The 18,378-nt window shown below is 45.8% G+C and overlaps 1 protein-coding gene across 1 annotated transcript in view; it reads left to right on the forward strand.

The window, feature by feature from the left end:
- The window catches only part of FERMT3 (FERM domain containing kindlin 3), a 152,259-nt gene that overhangs the window by 101,506 nt on the left and 32,375 nt on the right, over window positions 1-18,378 (forward strand). The window contains exons 9-13 of the mRNA XM_063944942.1: window positions 8,766-8,815; window positions 8,892-9,016; window positions 10,416-10,522; window positions 10,597-10,809; window positions 12,203-12,327. Of these exons, the coding sequence (XP_063801012.1) occupies window positions 8,766-8,815; window positions 8,892-9,016; window positions 10,416-10,522; window positions 10,597-10,809; window positions 12,203-12,327 (620 nt within the window). The remainder of the gene's footprint in view (window positions 1-8,765; window positions 8,816-8,891; window positions 9,017-10,415; window positions 10,523-10,596; window positions 10,810-12,202; window positions 12,328-18,378) is intronic.

The following is an 18,378-nucleotide window of genomic DNA, read 5'->3' on the forward strand; positions in this document are numbered from 1 at the left end:
TTTAGGAAAACGGCGAGGGGGAGACGTCTCGAATTCCAATTTGTACCCCTGAGATACCACCTGAAGGATCCCGGGGTCACTTGTGAGTGAGCCCACTGCGCTCTGAAATTCTTGAGACGGGCCCCCACCGTGCCTGAGTCCGCTTGTAAAGCCCCAGCGTCATGCTGAGGACTTGGCAGAAGCGGGAGAGGGCTTCTGTTCCTGGGAACTGGCTGTCTGCTGCAGCCTTTTTCCTCTTCCTCTGCCACGGGGCAGAAATGAGGAACCTTTTTGCCCCTTTGCCCTTATGGGGCCGAAAGGACTGCGCCTGATAATACGGCGTCTTCTTATGTTGAGAGGCTACCTGGGGTAAAAATGTGGATTTCCCAGCCGTTGCCGTGGCCACCAGGTCTGATAGACCTACCCCAAATAACTCCTCCCCTTTATAAGGCAATACTTCCATATGCCTTTTGGAATCCGCATCACCTGACCACTGCCTCGTCCATAACCCTCTTCTGGCAGAAATGGACAGCGCACTTACTCTTGATGCCAGTCGGCAAATATCCCTCTGTGCATCACGCATATATAAAAATGCATCTTTTAAATGCAATATAGTCAGTAATATACTGTCCCTATCCAGGGTATCAATATTTTCAGTCAGGGAATCCGACCAAGCCACCCCAGCACTGCACATCCAGGCTGAGGCGATTGCTGGTCGCAGTATAACACCAGTATGTGTGTATATACATTTTAGGATATTCTCCTGCTTTCTGTCAGCAGGTTCCTTAAGGGCGGCCGTATCAGGAGACGGTAGTGCCACCTGTTTTGACAAGCGTGTGAGCGCTTTATCCACCCTAGGGGGTGTTTCCCAACGTGCCCTAACCTCTGGCGGGAAAGGGTATGATGCCAATTTTTTATCGGGGGAAACCCACGCTTCATCACACACTTCATTTAATTCATCAGATTCAGGAAAAACTACGGGTAGTTTTTTCTCACCAAACATAATACCCTTTTTAGTGGTACTTGTAATATCAGAAACGTGTAAAACATCTTTCATTGCCTCAATCATGTAACGTGTGGCCCTACTGGAAGTCACATTCGTCTCTTCACCGTCGACACTGGAGTCAGTATCCGTGTCGGCATCTGTATCTGCCATCTGAGGTAACGGGCGCTTTAGAGCCCCTGATGGCCTTTGAGACGCCCCGACAGGCCCAAGCTGAGTAGCCGGCTGTCTCATGTCATCAACTGTCTTTTGTAAAGAGCTGACACTGTCTAATTCCTTCCATAAGCTCATCCACTCAGGTGTCAACCCCCTAGGGGGTGACATCACCATTACAGGCAATTGCTCCGCCTCCACATCAGTTTCCTCCTCATACATGTCGACACAAACGTACCGACACACAGCACACACACAGGGAATGCTCTGATAGAGGACAGGACCCCACTAGCCCTTTGGGGAGACAGAGGGAGAGTATGCCAGCACACACCAGAGCGCTATATATATATATACAGGAATACCACTATAAAATGTGCTTTTCCCTTATAGCTGCTGTTATTATTAGAAACTGCGCCAATTTAGTGCCCCCCTCTCTTTTTTACCCTTTTCTGTAGTGCAGGACTGCAGGGGAGAGTCAGGGAGACGTCCTTCCAGCGGAGCTGTGATGGAAAATGGCGCCCGTGTGCTGAGGAGATAGGCTCCGCCCCCTTCTCGGCGGCCTTTTCTCCCGCTTTTTGGTGAGTTCTGGCAGGGGTTAAAATACATCCATATAGCCCTGGGGGTTATATGTGGTGTATTTTTGCCAGCCAAGGTGTTTACATTGCAGCTGCAGTGCTGTGCGCTACCTTGTTGAAGACTGATGTCTTCTGCCGCCGAGTTTTCCGGACCTCTTCTTGCTTCTGGCTCTGTAAGGGGGCCGGCGGCGCGGCTCTGGGACCGAGCTCCGAGGCTGGGCCTGTGTTCGGTCCCTCTGGAGCTAATGGTGTCCAGTAGCCTAAGAAGCCCAAGCTGGCTGCAAGCAGGCAGGTTCGCTTCTTCTCCCCTTAGTCCCTCGATGCAGTGAGCCTGTTGCCAGCAGGTCTCACTGAAAAAAAAAACCTCTTCTTCTTCACTAAGAAGCTCAGGAGAGCCCCTAGTGTGCACCCTTCTCGGCCGGGCACAAAAATCTAACTGAGGCTTGGAGGAGGGTCATAGGGGGAGGAGCCAGTGCACACCAGGTAGTCCTAAAGCTTTACTTTTGTGCCCAGTCTCCTGCGGAGCCGCTATTCCCCATGGTCCTTACGGAGTTCCCAGCATCCACTAGGACGTCAGAGAAACAAGATTTACATGTGTCTTATAACCCACCTTCAATTAATTCATATTAATAAATTTAAATATCTTAGTTTATTTAATCTTAATAGTACCACACTCCTGTACTCCAGAGGCATAAAATTAACTAAGCATATACTGTAAGTTAAATTAAGATAGGATAAACTAAATGGAAACGGTAAATATCAAAGGTCTACCTAGGTGAAACCGGTCTTCCATATAGTTCTATAATTCTCTGATGTATATATCTAGTTCATTGTGAAATGCTTATTTTTTAAACCGTTGCTTGAACACTTTAGGGGTTATTCCTCAGAAAGGGGGGAAGCAGAAAGTGGCAGCAAAGTGGTTGTAAATAGTGGGAAATTATTTCCTATTCTGCACAGCTAGAAATGTGTAATTTGGGATAAAAGTGTCTGTATTATTATAGATTATAGAGGACATACACCAACACATTCTGCAGCCTCCACTAATGGGTAATATCACAATAAAAATGTGTCCTCATACATTATTGCTGCAGTCGCACCAAACTGCCCCTGTTGGCAGTGGCACTCAAGGTACACCTGGCATCTTTTGGGCATGTTTTTACCCAAAAATATGTTTTAGTCGCAATGCAATGTGACTAGTACACACAGAGACACTGCAAATTAATGTGATATATCACACCTGTATATCTGTGTGCGACTGAGTGTGAATCTGTATATGAAGTCCTATGCTGCAGTGGCTGGCTTTTTCCACACCAAGTTCCATTGTGCTATATATACTAACTCAGTATACAATTGTCAGATATCAAAGTAATCAGCACAGTCTCCTGGTGCCATACACATTTGCATATCTGTGCTAGGAGAGTCACACAGTTATTTGTGCCAGTCTTATCACGTCACATGGCATATTATTGAGGCTCTTTTATGAGGACACATCTGTATATATGTGTCGCTGTGTTACTGCTAGTGACTTTTTTTAGTTTTTTAATCATTACTTTATTCATCAGAGCATATACATGGCATATCACATAGTAGTGCCAAAATCAAAAGTATTTTAAGTACATAAATACTTTAAAGGAAGCAAAAATTCAAAAAGGAACCACAGAAACCATTTGGAAATAGTAATATGCATATACTATGAGTCAATATAAAGTATGCAGTTCCCCCACCTAGGTATGGTCAGCAGTCTCCCCCCCCCCCTCCCCCTCCTACCCTGTATCCATTCACCGAATATAGAGCATAATTTAGCTTTAAGGCGACCAGTAAATCGGAGGGTCCTCCAACAAAATACATGTCTCATACCAAGATGTGTATCGGAAGCGATTATGTATTTGATGTTTAAGTGCTAGGGTTAAGGAATCTACAGTATCAAGTATTCCCACATCTGAAAGAAGGAAGCAGTCTTGGATTCTTTATGCACAGTAGTTTCAAGGCAATCCATGTGAAAGCACAATATAAATTGTTCCTAAATAGGGAGAGAGATGGAGGTTGTATGTTGGCCCATATTTGTAGCATGTATTTGTGTGCAATCGTTGAAACTACCAGTAACAATTTTTTACGTGTGCCCTGTGCTGGGATAGTCAGAGGTATAATACCCAATATTGACCATTCTGACGATAGAGGAAGGTAACTCACTAGAGCAGTATAAGCAAATCAGTTAACCGATGTCCAAAATATTAAGGGACAATCCCACATATGATGGACAAATGTGGCATTGGATGCTCCACATTTAGGGCAGCTCTCATGTACATTATTATTAATACTGCTGTGAGGAAATGAGGTCTGTGACAATTAATATAGCTATGCCTCATTTCCTGTGTCAAATATGTACTTTTTATACCCATATCCATATACATCCAATTCATCTGTTTGTTCATTCTCCATAACATGTCCATTGTTGCTCACCCAATACTGGGGTATATTTATTTACTAAGCTCACGATTTTGTTTGATTTTGTTTTTTTTCAAAGTGTCATCTCGGGAATTTACTAAACAGAAATCTCGGCAGTGATGAGGGCATTCGTATTTGTTTTAACAGCAGAGTTCACAAATACGAATGAATACACCATCGGTCAAACACGCCTGTTAGTTTATACAACTCGGTAATTTACTAAGAATTCACAATCACTGCCGGCAATAGCCAAATACTGCCGGGAAATGTTAGAATTCGTAAAAAAAAAAGAAGCAGTTTTCAAATAGACCTGCTTTTTTTATCCGTATTCTGATAGGCATGCACGGATCAATGAGATCCGTGCATGCTTATCACTGGGAAGGGGTGTGAATGGTAAAAATTCTAAAAACAATTTGTGTGGGGTCCCCCCTCCTAAGCATAACCAGCCTCGGGCTCTTTGAGCCGGTCCTGGTTGAAAAAAATACAGGGGGAAAAATTACTGGGGTCCCCTCATATTTAAACAACCAGCAATGGGCTCTGCGTCCGGTCCTGGTTAAAAAAATACGGGGGACAAAAGATGTAGGGGTCCCCCGTATTTTTTAAACCAGCACCGGCCTCCACTAGCCAGAGAGATAATGCCACAGCCGGGGGACACTACTATACTGGTCCCTGCGGCCGGGGCATTACCCCCCCAACTAGTCACCCCTGGCCGGGGTACCCTGGAGGAGTGGGGACCCCTTAAATCAAGGGCCGCCCCTCCAGACCCCCAAGGGCCAGGGGTGAAGCCCGAAGCTGTCCCCCCCATCCGTGGGCGGTGGATGGGAGGCTGATAGCCATTGTGTAAAATTAAAGAATATTGTTTTTTTTTTTTTTGTAGAAGAACTACAAGTCCCAGCAAGCCTCCCCGCAAGCTGGTACTTGGAGAACCACAAGTACCAGCATGCGGGAAAATAACGGGACCGTTGGTACCTGTAGCACTACTGCAAAAAAAATACCCAAAAAGATACACAACACACACCGTGATAGTACAACTTTAATTGACATACATGCACTCTTACACACACACACACACACACACACACACACACACACACACATACTTACCTATGTTGACACGGAGCACCTCGGTCCCCTTGTCCACGTAGAATCCACGGGGCACCTGTAAATAAAAATTATACTTACAAACAATCTGGCGTCGTTCTGTCCTCTTCAATGGCTATCATCCTCCCATCTTAACACTTTCCACACTTCATATAATGTACACAATGAAGCCCTGCATTGATCTCAATGATCCATCTGGGATTCATTGTGTTAAGTCCGACAGTGTTTTAATAATCATTCCTGTAAAACACTGCCCGACAATACGAATCACATCGACATCGGAAAATACAAAGAATCCAAACTCCAAGCAAAAAAAAATACAAAATACAAAAGAAGACAACTCGGCAGCTTAGTAAATTACATGCAATTTATTCAAAAAGTTTAAAAAAAACATGACTGATACAATCCGAGATTAAACTCCCACCAAATCGTCACAAATACAAATCTTAATATTGTTAATATATGCAATTGTGTTATGTTATCTGTTACCCTTTAGATAATGTATTTATGTTACACATAGGCCCTCATTCCGAGTTGTTCGCTCGGTATTTTTCATCGCATCGCAGTGAAAATCCGCTTAGTACGCATGCGCAATGTTCGCACTGCGACTGCGCCAAGTAACTTTACTATGAAGAAAGTATTTTTACTCACGGCTTTTTCTTCGCTCCGGCGATCGTAATGTGATTGACAGGAAATGGGTGTTACTGGGCGGATACACGGCGTTTCAGGGGCGTGTGGCTGAAAACGCTACCGTTTCCGGAAAAAACGCAGGAGTGGCCGGGGAAACGGTGGGAGTGCCTGGGCGAACGCTGGGTGTGTTTGTGACGTCAACCAGGAACGACAAGCACTGAAATGATCGCACAGGCAGAGTAAGTCTGGAGCTACTCTGAAACTGCTAACTCGTTTGTAATCGCAATATTGCGCGTACGTCGGTCGCAATTTTAAGAAGCTAAGATTCACTCCCAGTAGGCGGCGGCTTAGCGTGTGTAACTCTGCTACATTCGCCTTGCGAGCGAACAACTCGGAATGAGGGCCATAGTTTCCTATTGTTTTCATACACCACAGTGGACACTCAAAAGTTGAGTCCTATAAGGTACCATTGTCCCTTTTTGTTTACTCCCTATTGTCCAAAAGTGAGCTGACCAGACAGGGTGGCTCTCTGGCTGATGTAATCACCTTTATTGGATGATGAGGACTTAGGGGGTCATTCCGAGTTGATCGCTAGCTGCCGTCGTTTGCAGTGCAGCGATCAGGCTAAAAATCAGCATTTTTGCGCATGCATATGCTCCGCAATGTGCACGCGCAACGTACAGGTACAAAGCCCGTTGTGGTTGTGCACAGGTTCTAGCGAAGTTTTCAGTCGCACTGGCGGCCGCAAGAAGATTGACAGGAAGGGGGCATTTCTGGGTGTATGACGTCATATCCGGACACGAATAGGCTGAAGTGATCGCAAGCGCTGAGTAGGTTCAGAGCTACTCAGAAACTGCACAAACTGTTTTTGCAGAGCTCGGCTGCACATGTGTTCGCACTTCTGCTAAGCTAATATACACTCCCCAGTGGGCGGCGGCATAGCATTTGCACGGCTGCTAAAACTAGCTAGCGAGCGATTAACTCTGAATGACCCACTTAGTGAAAGAGTGCCAAGAACTGTCTTAGAAATTGAAGGATTGTATGCACATTTTAGTACCTTGAGACGCGATGCGCGGGCACGCCGGTCGAATATCGCGTCTCAAGATATTATGTGCTGCACTTAATATTTGTCGCATCGCAGTGTGATCGCATGTGGTTTTAAACCCACATGAGATATATCGCACTGCGATGTGCGATGGGCACCCGCCGGCACTCGGCGGTGACGTGCCCATCACGTGATTACCATGCGATCTATCGCATGATCGCATGGTAATCACTCTGGCAGTTCAGGTGCGATTTTATCGCACCTGAACTGCCAGTGCGATGCCCCGCGATGTCGCGTCGCGGCGCATCGCACAAGTGTATGGCCAGCATTAGGCTAGCGGGCACTTCCAGGTGCCACTAGCCGTGAAAAGTGGTGAAGCTGCTCTAACAACGGGGGACCTGGAGAAAGTTAACCAGCCCAGCAGCATCCTCTCTCTGGTCCTGGCCAAAGGTCTCTTCAGCGAGCCCGGCCCAGGAGTAGTAGCATAGCGATGGTCGGAGCTGGGTTCACTACACCCGCCGCCACCCTAGCTCCCGCACTCTAACTGAACTGGACAGAGCGGCATCTGAGCACTGAAGAGGATCTGGCAGAGAGGTTATTTTTAATTACATTATTTGCATTATCATAATGGTGTAAGGGTTAGGGTGTCCCCAGTCACAGTGTATGGTTTGGGGACTGGACAGGAGCAGGCTGTACCTTGTTCTCAGGTTGCCAGCTGATCAGGCTGCACACAAAGCCAGCCCTGGGACAATCTCTAATGCAAAGTCCTTCAGCCCTGTAGCTGCCCAATGTCTGTCCATGATGATGGGCTTATTTATGTAATATGGTGGCTACGTATGTAATGCGGTGGCTATCCAGACTTAAAAGGCCGGTCATTAGACTCTTCAGGAAACATGGTCCTCAGTCCTTTTGACCCAGGTGGGGTTAAAGTCCCAGCTAGTTTGTACCGCCCAGGCACAGAGCTTAAAAGTGGTGGAGGAACTTCTGAACTGCCAATCACCCTCTCACCAAACCTAAGAAAAGACATACTGGATTGTCCCAACAGCCTCGCTTGGACATTGAGGACTGTATCTACAACTTGCTGGGACATTGGGTCTTAAAAGTGGGAGAGGAATGTGAGGAAATGAGGTCTGTGACAATTAATATAGCTATGCCTTATTTCCTGTGTCAATTATGTACTTTTTATACCCATATCTATATACAACCAATTTGTCTGTTTGTTCATTCTCCATAACATGTCCATTGCTGCTCACCCAATACTGTGTTTAAATCAATCTTAATATTGTTAATATATGCAATTGTGTTATTTTATCTGTTACCCTTTAGATAAAGTATTTATGTTAGACATAATTTCCTGTTGTTTTCATACACCACAGTGGACAATCAAAGGTTGAGTCCTATAAGGTACCATTGTCCCCTTTTGTTTACTCCCTATTGTCCAAAAGTGAGCTGACCAGACAGGGTGGCTCTCTGGCTGATGTAGTCACCTTGATTAGAATATGTATTGTATTCCAATGCTATAAGATCCTAAGACACAGAGGTCACACACACCCCTGCAATATGAAGCTTCTGGAGTTATAAGTAGAGCTACCCAGAGAGCTGAAGAGAGATTCTTTGACCCTAGGCTAAGAAGTAATGTTCTGTCAGGAGACTGTGATGGGAATTGTTGTGTGGAATTGGATTACAGAGGTGTGCTGAACTGTTTATAACCCATTCTGTGCAATAAACCACTGTTGGTTTTTCATCTACCACCGTGCCTGAGTGATTTGGAACCCGGTATCTTCACAACTACTTTATAAAGCTCTTATGTGCACAAATTCTCTCTAACCTCCAGGAAGGGATCGATATTGAACCAGAACTACAGGAGTATCTGCGAGTGCTCAGGTGACTATCGTCTGTCCTTAATTTCACTGGAAATTAGTTTTACTTATTGTACTTACTATTCCCTATTTGCTCTCAGACCACGAAAAATGACTCTGAAGGGCTATAAACAAAACTGGGTGATGCTGAAGGGAACCAATGTGTCCTGTTATAAAAGTAAAGAGGAGTCCAGGGGAGAGCCGCTGATCATGCTGGCTTTGAAAGGTAAGAAACCACAATAGAATCCGATAACAATGCTGGTGCCTCGCTCCTAGAAATAGAGAGCATCAATTAAAATCTATTCACGGGAGAGAAAGAGGTTGGGGGCATAGCCAGCAGCTCCTGTGAGGCCATACCAATTAGATGTCCCTGCGCATGTGTAACCAAACTGCTATCGGATCTGGGTGTTTAGTAATTGCACCAAACCACCAGATCACTACAAAGCTTTTACATCAAAAGATAATGAATAATTCTGTCACCTGAGCACTAGGAATAGAAACCATGGATAATGCTGGTACCTGAGCACTAGGAAAATAAACCATGGATAATGCTGGTACCTGAGCATTAAGAATAGAAACCATGGATAATGCTGGTACTTGAGCACTAGGATAGAAACCATGGATAATGCTGGTACCTGAGCACTAGGAATAGAAACCATGGATAATGCTGGTACCTGAGCATTAAGAATAGAAACCATGGATAATGCTGGTTCCTGAGTACTAGGAATAGAAACCATGGATAATGCTGGTACTTGAGCAGTAGGAATAGAAACCATGGTAGCTGAGCACTAGGAATAGAAACCATGGATAGTGCTGGTACGTGAGCACTAGGAATAGAAACCATGGATGATGCTGGTACCTGAGCACTAGGAATAGCACTAGGAATAGAACCATGGATGATGCTGGTACCTGAGCATTAGGATAGAAACCATGGATAATGCTGGTACCTGAGCACTAGGATAGAAACCATGGATAATGCTGGTACCTGAGCACTAGGAATAGAAACCATGGATAATGCTGGTACCTGAGCACTAGGAATAGAAAAATGATTCAGTACTGGCAAATAATCTGGTCAGACCACATATCCCATAGCTTTCATCTGACTGCATCTAACACCAGACAGCTGTGACTATCTTATAGTCACATGCATGTAATGAATCTGTACCTAAAACTGGTGATGCAGCTCTCTGCCTTATAGGATATTCCCATGTATGACAACCTTCAAACCAAGAGTTTATAAGGCCTCAATGATCCGATATTTTTCCTACAACTGCTTTCCTGATTCAAACAGGCAGCTGTGTCACTGCCCCACCTTTCCTCATCAATTTGATGTTCACTTTGGTAGGGCATTGGCTCCTGCTATACCTTAGTAGGATAGAGGATGGAACTGCTGGTCTATTACGCCTACAACAGTCCCAAATGAACAGAGATTGCCACAATGGATGACAATAACATTTGGTGGAGTAACCTTTTAACATTCTAGAAATGGAGAGCACGGATAATGTTGGTACTGAGCTAGTGGTGATGTTAGTATACTAGAGATGGAGATAAATACTTATATTAAACATAGAAATTCTAATTGTCTTATACTAATGAGTTTTACTTCTACTCCTGCTCCATTCCAGGATGTGAAGTTACTCCAGAGGTCAATGTTGCTTCTCAGAAGTTTTGCATTAAGCTCCTTGTCCCATCCCCGGAAGGGATGAATGAAGTTTACCTGCGATGTGAAAATGTAAGTGTCAAAGGTGATTTGTTTTATTGTATGTATCACATATCATATGTCTCACATGTATTAATTTGTTCTAGGAGCAGCAATATTCCCGCTGGATGGCTGGATGCCGACTGGCAGCTAAAGGACGTACTATGAGTGATTCATCTTACGAGGGAGAGGTGCAAAGTATTCTGTCCTTCCTGAATCTCCAAAAATCCAATCAGCATACTTCTGCCTCTGACGCGGACTCCATCAATATGCTGGCCTTGGTATCACCACGGTATCAGAAAAAGCTCAAACTTAAGCAGGTGAGGAGATAAGTGATCTAGAGATATTGTTATGAGCCACGGTAGTGGCTCATTCCTGTTTTGCATTTTGGTTATGTATTTTATGTTATTCTTCTAATGTTTCTGTTCCCCTTTGGCTTATATGGGGTGTCCGGAGTCCACCCTTAAGGAGAGGGTACTGTTATGAACCACAAGTAGTGGTTCATTCCTGTTTGCTTTCCGTTTATGTATTTTGTACTATAGTTCTGTTCATATGCCAGGATTTCCATTACACTGGTTTAGAAGACCCTTGTTAGCCGCCAGTGGTGAGTCTGTGTAATTGCAGCCTGTTCCTATGTGTTTAGTCTCACCTGTCAGATAGTTGATCATTATGTGGTGAGTCTCTGTACTGCAATCTGGCTCTTGTCTGTTACTCTCACCTGCAGCTATTCTGGTCATTATCTTCCAGCCATCCTGATTGGGGCGTGTTCCCTTATTACCTAGCTAGCTATGCAGTTCTGAGCTGGTGATAGATGTTCTGTTAAGATACCTGTATGTTCCTGATCAGGGTCTTGTCCAGTATTGCGTCTGTGTCCAGGCCCTGTCTGATACTGGAATCCTGTGTACTCAGCTCTGTCAGAGTCCGGAGCTTCTTGTGAGCATTCCTGTCCTGGAATCCTGGGTTACAGTCTACCCTTGATCCTGTAATCCTGAGTCCTGGTGTCCTGTGGCCTGCTGTTGGAATCCTTCCAGCTTTCCATTCCAGTGAGCCTGTGTCTGTGGCCTCGGGGTTCCCGTTCACCCGTCTGTATTAGCACCAGTGTTGTGAGTAGGCTTACGGCCTTGGCCGTATCTGTCCGTTATATTTGCTTTGGATTTTCTGCAGAGGATTCTGCGTATGCTGTCATCGCCGGTACACAGTAGTATTGTGTTGGCGTGTGGACAGCATTTCCTTTGTTGTTGTTTGTCTTGGCGGCTGAGCCGCACATACTTTTGTTTGAGTTCTGTAGTTGCCCCTAATTCGGGTTTCTGTTTAGTTAGAGGTTCCCCTTGTTCTCGCCCCGTCTCAGTTTACGCCTTGTCTCCAACTAAGACCGGGGGGCATCAGAGTTGGGCAGCCATAATCCGCCCTTCAAACGCGGCTGCCATGGGCCCAAGCAAACATAGTCTCGCAGGCGTAGACTGACCATGCGGGTGGAACAACAGAGTCTGGGTTTCTGTAGGGGTTGCTGCTGAACTCAATTCCCACTCCAGCATTACGTTCCTGTACTTGGGGCTCATCCGCCCAGTTCCAGGAGTACAAAGTACAGTGAATGTAAAAGATATCAGATGATGGGGGATTAGGTAGTGATATGCAGATCTACTTCTGTGTTATTTCCATAAAACAAATTAAGACCAACTACAATCCATAGTGTTTGCTGTTTTTGTTTTCCAGTTATCCCCTCGTATCCTGGAGGCCTATCAGAATATTGCTCAGATTTCTCTTGTAGAAGCCAAAATGCGCTTTATTTATGACTGGCAATCACTGCCAGACTTTGGAGTGTCATACTTTCTTGTAAGGTTGGTGATGTCCTTATGCTCGACTCTACTCTCTCCCATCTCCTACCCCATTTATGCTTTCTCTTCCCTTTCTCATGTCAGAGAATGTATATCCACCCTCATCCCATATCCTGTCTACTTTCATTTTCTCATCTCATAGCCTATCTAATCTTTCTCATCCCTCATCCGGTGTATTCTGTATCATCCTATGTCCTGTCTGTCCTCTCTCATCCCAAATCCGGTGTATCCTCTATCATCCCGTGTCTTGTCTATCCTTTCTCATCTGGTGTATCTATATTATCCCATGTCCTTACTATTCTCTCTTATCCTATATCCAGTGTATCATATATCATCCCATGTCCTGTCTATACACTCTCATCACACATCCAGGTCTATCATATATCATCCCATGTCCTATCTATCCTCTCTCATCCCACATCCGGTGTATCCTATATCATCCTATGTTCTGTCTATCCTCTCTCATCCCACATCCGGTGTATCCTATATCATCCCATGTCCTTTCCTATCTCATCCCGCATTCGATGTATCCTTTATCATCCTATGGCTTGTCTATCCTATATCATCCCATGATCTATCTATCCTCTGTCATCCACTGTAGCTATATCATCATCTGTTCTTTCTATCCTCTCTTATCCCACATACGGGTGTATCCTATATCATTAGAGATGTGCACTTGAAATTTTTCGGGTTTTGTGTTTTGGTTTTGGGTTTGGTTCCGCGGCCGTGTTTTGGGTTCGACCGCGTGTTGGCAAAACCTCACCGAATTTTTTTTGTCGGATTCGGGTGTGTTTTGGATTCGGGTGTTTTTTTCAAAAAACCCTAAAAAACAGCTTAAATCATAGAATTTGGGGGTCATTTTGATCCCAAAGTATTATTAACCTCAAAAACCATAATTTCCACTCATTTTCAGTCTATTCTGAACACCTCACACCTCACAATATTATTTTTAGTCCTAAAATTTGCACCGAGGTCGCTGGATGACTAAGCTAAGCGACCCAAGTGGCCGACACAAACACCTGGCCCATCTAGGAGTGGCACTGCAGTGTCACGCAGGATGGCCCTTCCAAAAAACACTCCCCAAACAGCAGCACATGACGCAAAGAAAAAAAGAGGCGCAATGAGGTAGCTGTGTGAGTAAGCTAAGCGACCCTAGTGGCCGACACAAACACCTGGCCCATCTAGGAGTGGCACTGCAGTGTCACGCAGGATGGCCCTTCCAAAAAACACTCCCCAAACAGCACATGACGCAAAGAAAAAAAGAGGCGCAATGAGGTAGCTGTGTGAGTAAGCTAAGCGACCCTAGTGGCCGACACAAACACCTGGCCCATCTAGGAGTGGCACTGCAGTGTCACGCAGGATGGCCCTTCCAAAAAACACTCCCCAAACAGCACATGACGCAAAGAAAAAAAGAGGCGCAATGAGGTAGCTGTGTGAGTAAGCTAAGCGACCCTAGTGGCCGACACAAACACCTGGCCCATCTAGGAGTGGCACTGCAGTGTCACGCAGGATGGCCCTTCCAAAAAACACTCCCCAAACAGCACGTGACGCAAAGAAAAAAAGAGGCGCAATGAGGTAGCTGTGTGAGTAAGCTAAGCGACCCTAGTGGCCGACACAAACACCTGGCCCATCTAGGAGTGGCACTGCAGTGTCACGCAGGATGGCCCTTCAAAAAAATACTCCCCAAACAGCACATGACGCAAAGAAAAATTAAAGAAAAAAGAGGTGCAAGATGGAATTGTCCTTGGGCCCTCCCACCCACCCTTATGTTGTATAAACAGGACATGCACACTTTAACCAACCCATCATTTCAGTGACAGGGTCTGCCACACGACTGTGACTGAAATGACGGGTTGGTTTGGACCCCCACCAAAAAAGAAGCAATTAATCTCTCCTTGCACAAACTGGCTCTACAGAGGCAAGATGTCCACCTCATCATCATCCTCAGATATATCACCGTGTACATCCCCCTCCTCACAGATTATCAATTCGTCCCCACTGGAATCCACCATCTCAGCTCCCTGTGTACTTTGTGGAGGCAATTGCTGCTGGTCAATGTCTCCACGGAGGAATTGATTATAATTCATTTTAATGAACATCATCTACTCCACATTTTCTGGATGTAACCTCGTACGCCGATTGCTGACAAGGTGAGCGGCGGCACTAAACACTCTTTCGGAGTACACACTTGTGGGAGGGCAACTTAGGTAGACTAAGGCCAGTTTGTGCAAGGGCCTCCAAATTGCCTCTTTTTCCTGCCAGTATAAGTACGGACTGTCTGACGTGCCTACTTGGATGCGGTCACTCATATAATCCTCCACCATTCTTTCAATGGGGAGAGAATCATATGCAGTGCCAGTAGACGACATGTCCGTAATCGTTGGCAGGTCCTTCAGTCCGGACCAGATGTCAGCATCAGCAGTCGCTCCAGACTGCCCTGCATCACCGCCAGCGGGTGGGCTCGGAATTCTGAGCCTTTTCCTCGCACCCCCAGTTGCGGGAGAATGTGAAGGAGGAGATGTTGACAGGTCGCGTTCCGCTTGACTTGACAATTTTCTCACCAGCAGGTCTTTGAACCTCTGCAGACTTGTGTCTGCCGGAAAGAGAGATCCAAGGTAGGTTTTAAATCTAGGATCGAGCACGGTGGCCAAAATGTAGTGCTCTGATTTCAACAGATTGACCACCCGTGAATCCTTGTTAAGCGAATTAAGGGCTCCATCCACAAGTCCCACATGCCTAGCGGAATCGCTCTGTGTTAGCTCCTCCTTCAATGTCTCCAGCTTCTTCTGCAAAAGCCTGATGAGGGGAATGACCTGACTCAGGCTGGCAGTGTCTGAACTGACTTCACGTATGGCAAGTTCAAAGGGCAGCAGAACCTTGCACAACGTTGAAATCATTCTCCACTGCGCTTGAGACAGGTGCATTCCACCTCCTATATCGTGCTCAATTGTATAGGCTTGAATGGCCTTTTGCTGCTCCTCCAACCTCTGAAGCATATATAGGGTTGAATTCCACCTCGTTACCACTTCTTGCTTCAGATGATGGCAGGGCAGGTTCAGGCGTTTTTGGTGGTGCTCCAGTCTTCTTTACGTGGTGCCTGTACGCCGAAAGTGTCCCGCAATTCTTCTGGCCACCGACAGCATCTCTTGCACGCCCCTCTCGTTTTTTAAATAATTCTGCACCACCAAATTCAAGGTATGTGCAAAACATGGGACGTGCTGGAATTTGCCCATATTTAATGCACACACAATATTGCTGGCGTTGTCCGATGCCACAAATCCACAGGAGAGTCCAATTGGGGTAAGCCATTCCGCGATGATCTTCCTCAGTTGCCGTAAGAGGTTTTCAGCTGTGTGCGTATTCTGGAAACCGGTGATACAAAGCGTAGCCTGCCTAGGAAAGAGTTGGCGTTTGCGAGATGCTGCTACTGGTGCCGCCGCTGCTGTTCTTGCGGCGGGAGTCCATACATCTACCCAGTGGGCTGTCACAGTCATATAGTCCTGACCCTGCCCTGCTCCACTTGTCCACATGTCCGTGGTTAAGTGGACATTGGGTACAGCTGCATTTTTTAGGACACTGGTGACTCTTTTTCTGAGGTCTGTGTACATTTTCGGTATCGCCTGCCTAGAGAAATGGAACCTAGATGGTATTTGGTACCGGGGACACAGTACCTCCAACAAGTCTCTAGTTGGCTCTGCAGTAATGATGGATACCGGAACCACGTTTATCACCACCCAGGATGCCAAGGCCTCAGTTATCCGCTTTGCAGCAGGATGACTGCTGTGATATTTCATCTTCCTTGCAAAGGACTGTTGGACAGTCAATTGCTTGGTGGAAGTAGTAAAAGTGGTCTTACGACTTCCCCTCTGGGATGACCATCGACTCCCAGCAGCAACAACAGCAGCGCCAGCAGCAGTAGGCGTTACACGCAAGGATGCATCGGAGGAATCCCAGGCAGGAGAGGACTCGTCAGAATTGCCAGTGACATGGCCTGCAGGACTATTGGCATTCCTGGGGAAGGAGGAAATTGACACTGAGGGAGTTGGTGGGGTGGTTTGCGTGAGCTTGGTTACAAGAGGAAGGGATTTACTGGTCAGTGGACTGCTTCCGCTGTCGCCCAAAGTTTTTGAACTTGTCACTGACTTATTATGAATGCGCTGCAGGTGACGTATAAGGGAGGATGTTCCGAGGTGGTTAACGTCCTTACCCCTACTTATTACAGCTTGACAAAGGCAACACACGGCTTGACAAATGTTGTCCGCATTTCTGTTGAAATACTTCCACACCGAAGAGCTGATTTTTTTGGTATTTTCACCAGGCATGTCAATGGCCCTATTCCTCCCACGGACAACAGGTGTCTCCCCGGGTGCCTGACTTAAACAAACCACCTCACCATCAGAATCCTCCTTGTCAATTTCCTCCCCAGCGCCAGCAACACCCATATCCTCCTCATCCTGGTGTACTTCAACACTGACATCTTCAATCTGACTATCAGGAACTGGACTGCGGGTGCTCCTTCCAGCACTTGCAGGGGGCGTGCAAATGGTGGAAGGCACATGCTCTTCACGTCCAGTGTTGGGAAGGTCAGGCATCGCAACCGACACAATTGGACTCTCCTTGTGGATTTGGGATTTCGAAGAACGCACAGTTCTTTGCTGTGCTTTTGCCAGCTTGAGTCTTTTCTTTTTTTCTAGCGAGAGGCTGAGTGCTTCCATCCTCATGTGAAGCTGAACCACTAGCCATGAACATAGGCCAGGGCCTCAGCCGTTCCTTGCCACTCCGTGTGGTAAATGGCATATTGGCAAGTTTACGCTTCTCCTCCGACAATTTTATTTTAGATTTTTGAGTCCTTTTTTTACTGATATTTGGTGTTTTGGATTTTACATGCTCTGTACTATGACATTGGGCATCGGCCTTGGCAGACGACGTTGCTGGCATTTCATCGTCTCGGCCATGACTAGTGGCAGCAGCTTCAGCACGAGGTGGAAGTCGATCTTGATCTTTCCCTAATTTTGGAACCTCAACATTTTTGTTCTCCATATTTTAATAGGCACAACTAAAAGGCACCTCAGGTAAACAATGGAGATGGATGGATACTAGTATACTTATGGATGGACGAGCGACTGCCGACACAGAGGTAGCTACAGCCGTGGACTACCGTACTGTGTCTGCTGCTAATATAGACTGGATGATAATGAGATAAAATTAAAATATATATATATATCACACTAGTAGTGCAGCCGGACAGGTATATATATATTATGTAATGACGGACCTGCTGGACACTGTCTGTCAGCACTGCAGACTCCTAAAGTAAGCTACTAGTATCAAGAAGATAGAAAAAAAAACCACGGGTAGGTGGTATACAATTATGGATGGACCAGCGACTGCCGACACAGAGGTAGCTACAGCCGTGGACTACCGTACTGTGTCTGCTGCTAATATAGACTGGATGATAATGAGATAAAATTAAAATATATATATATATATCACACTAGTACTGCAGCCGGACAGGTATATATATTATGTAATGACGGACCTGCTGGACACTGTCTGCAGAATGCGTTTATAAAAACACCACACGACGAGTGTTTAACTTTTTCAGGCAGACAATCACAATATACTGGTGGTCAGCAGACAATCACAATATACTGGAGGTCAGTGGTCAGTCACACTGGCAGTGGCACTCTGGCAGCAAAAGTGTGCACTGTACTTAAAATATGTACTCCTGCTATAACTACTCCCCAGTCTCCCCCACAATTAAGCTGTGTGAGCAGTGAGCACTCAGCACAGTCAGATAATGATATACAGTATTACATATGATGCAGCACACTGGGCTGAGCACAGATATGGTATGTGACTGTGTTACACTGTGTATCGGTTTTTTTCAGGCAGAGAACGGATTAATTAAACTGGTGGTGGTCACTGGTCACTGGTCACACTATCAGCAAGTAGTACTCCGTCCTAAGCAGACAATCACAATATACTGGTGGTCAGTGTGGTCACTGGTCAGTCACACTGGCAGTGTGGCACTCTGGCAGCAAAAGTGTGCAC

This window comes from Pseudophryne corroboree, chromosome 11 (genome assembly GCF_028390025.1).
Source record: "Pseudophryne corroboree isolate aPseCor3 chromosome 11, aPseCor3.hap2, whole genome shotgun sequence".
Lineage (NCBI taxonomy): Eukaryota > Metazoa > Chordata > Amphibia > Anura > Myobatrachidae > Pseudophryne > Pseudophryne corroboree.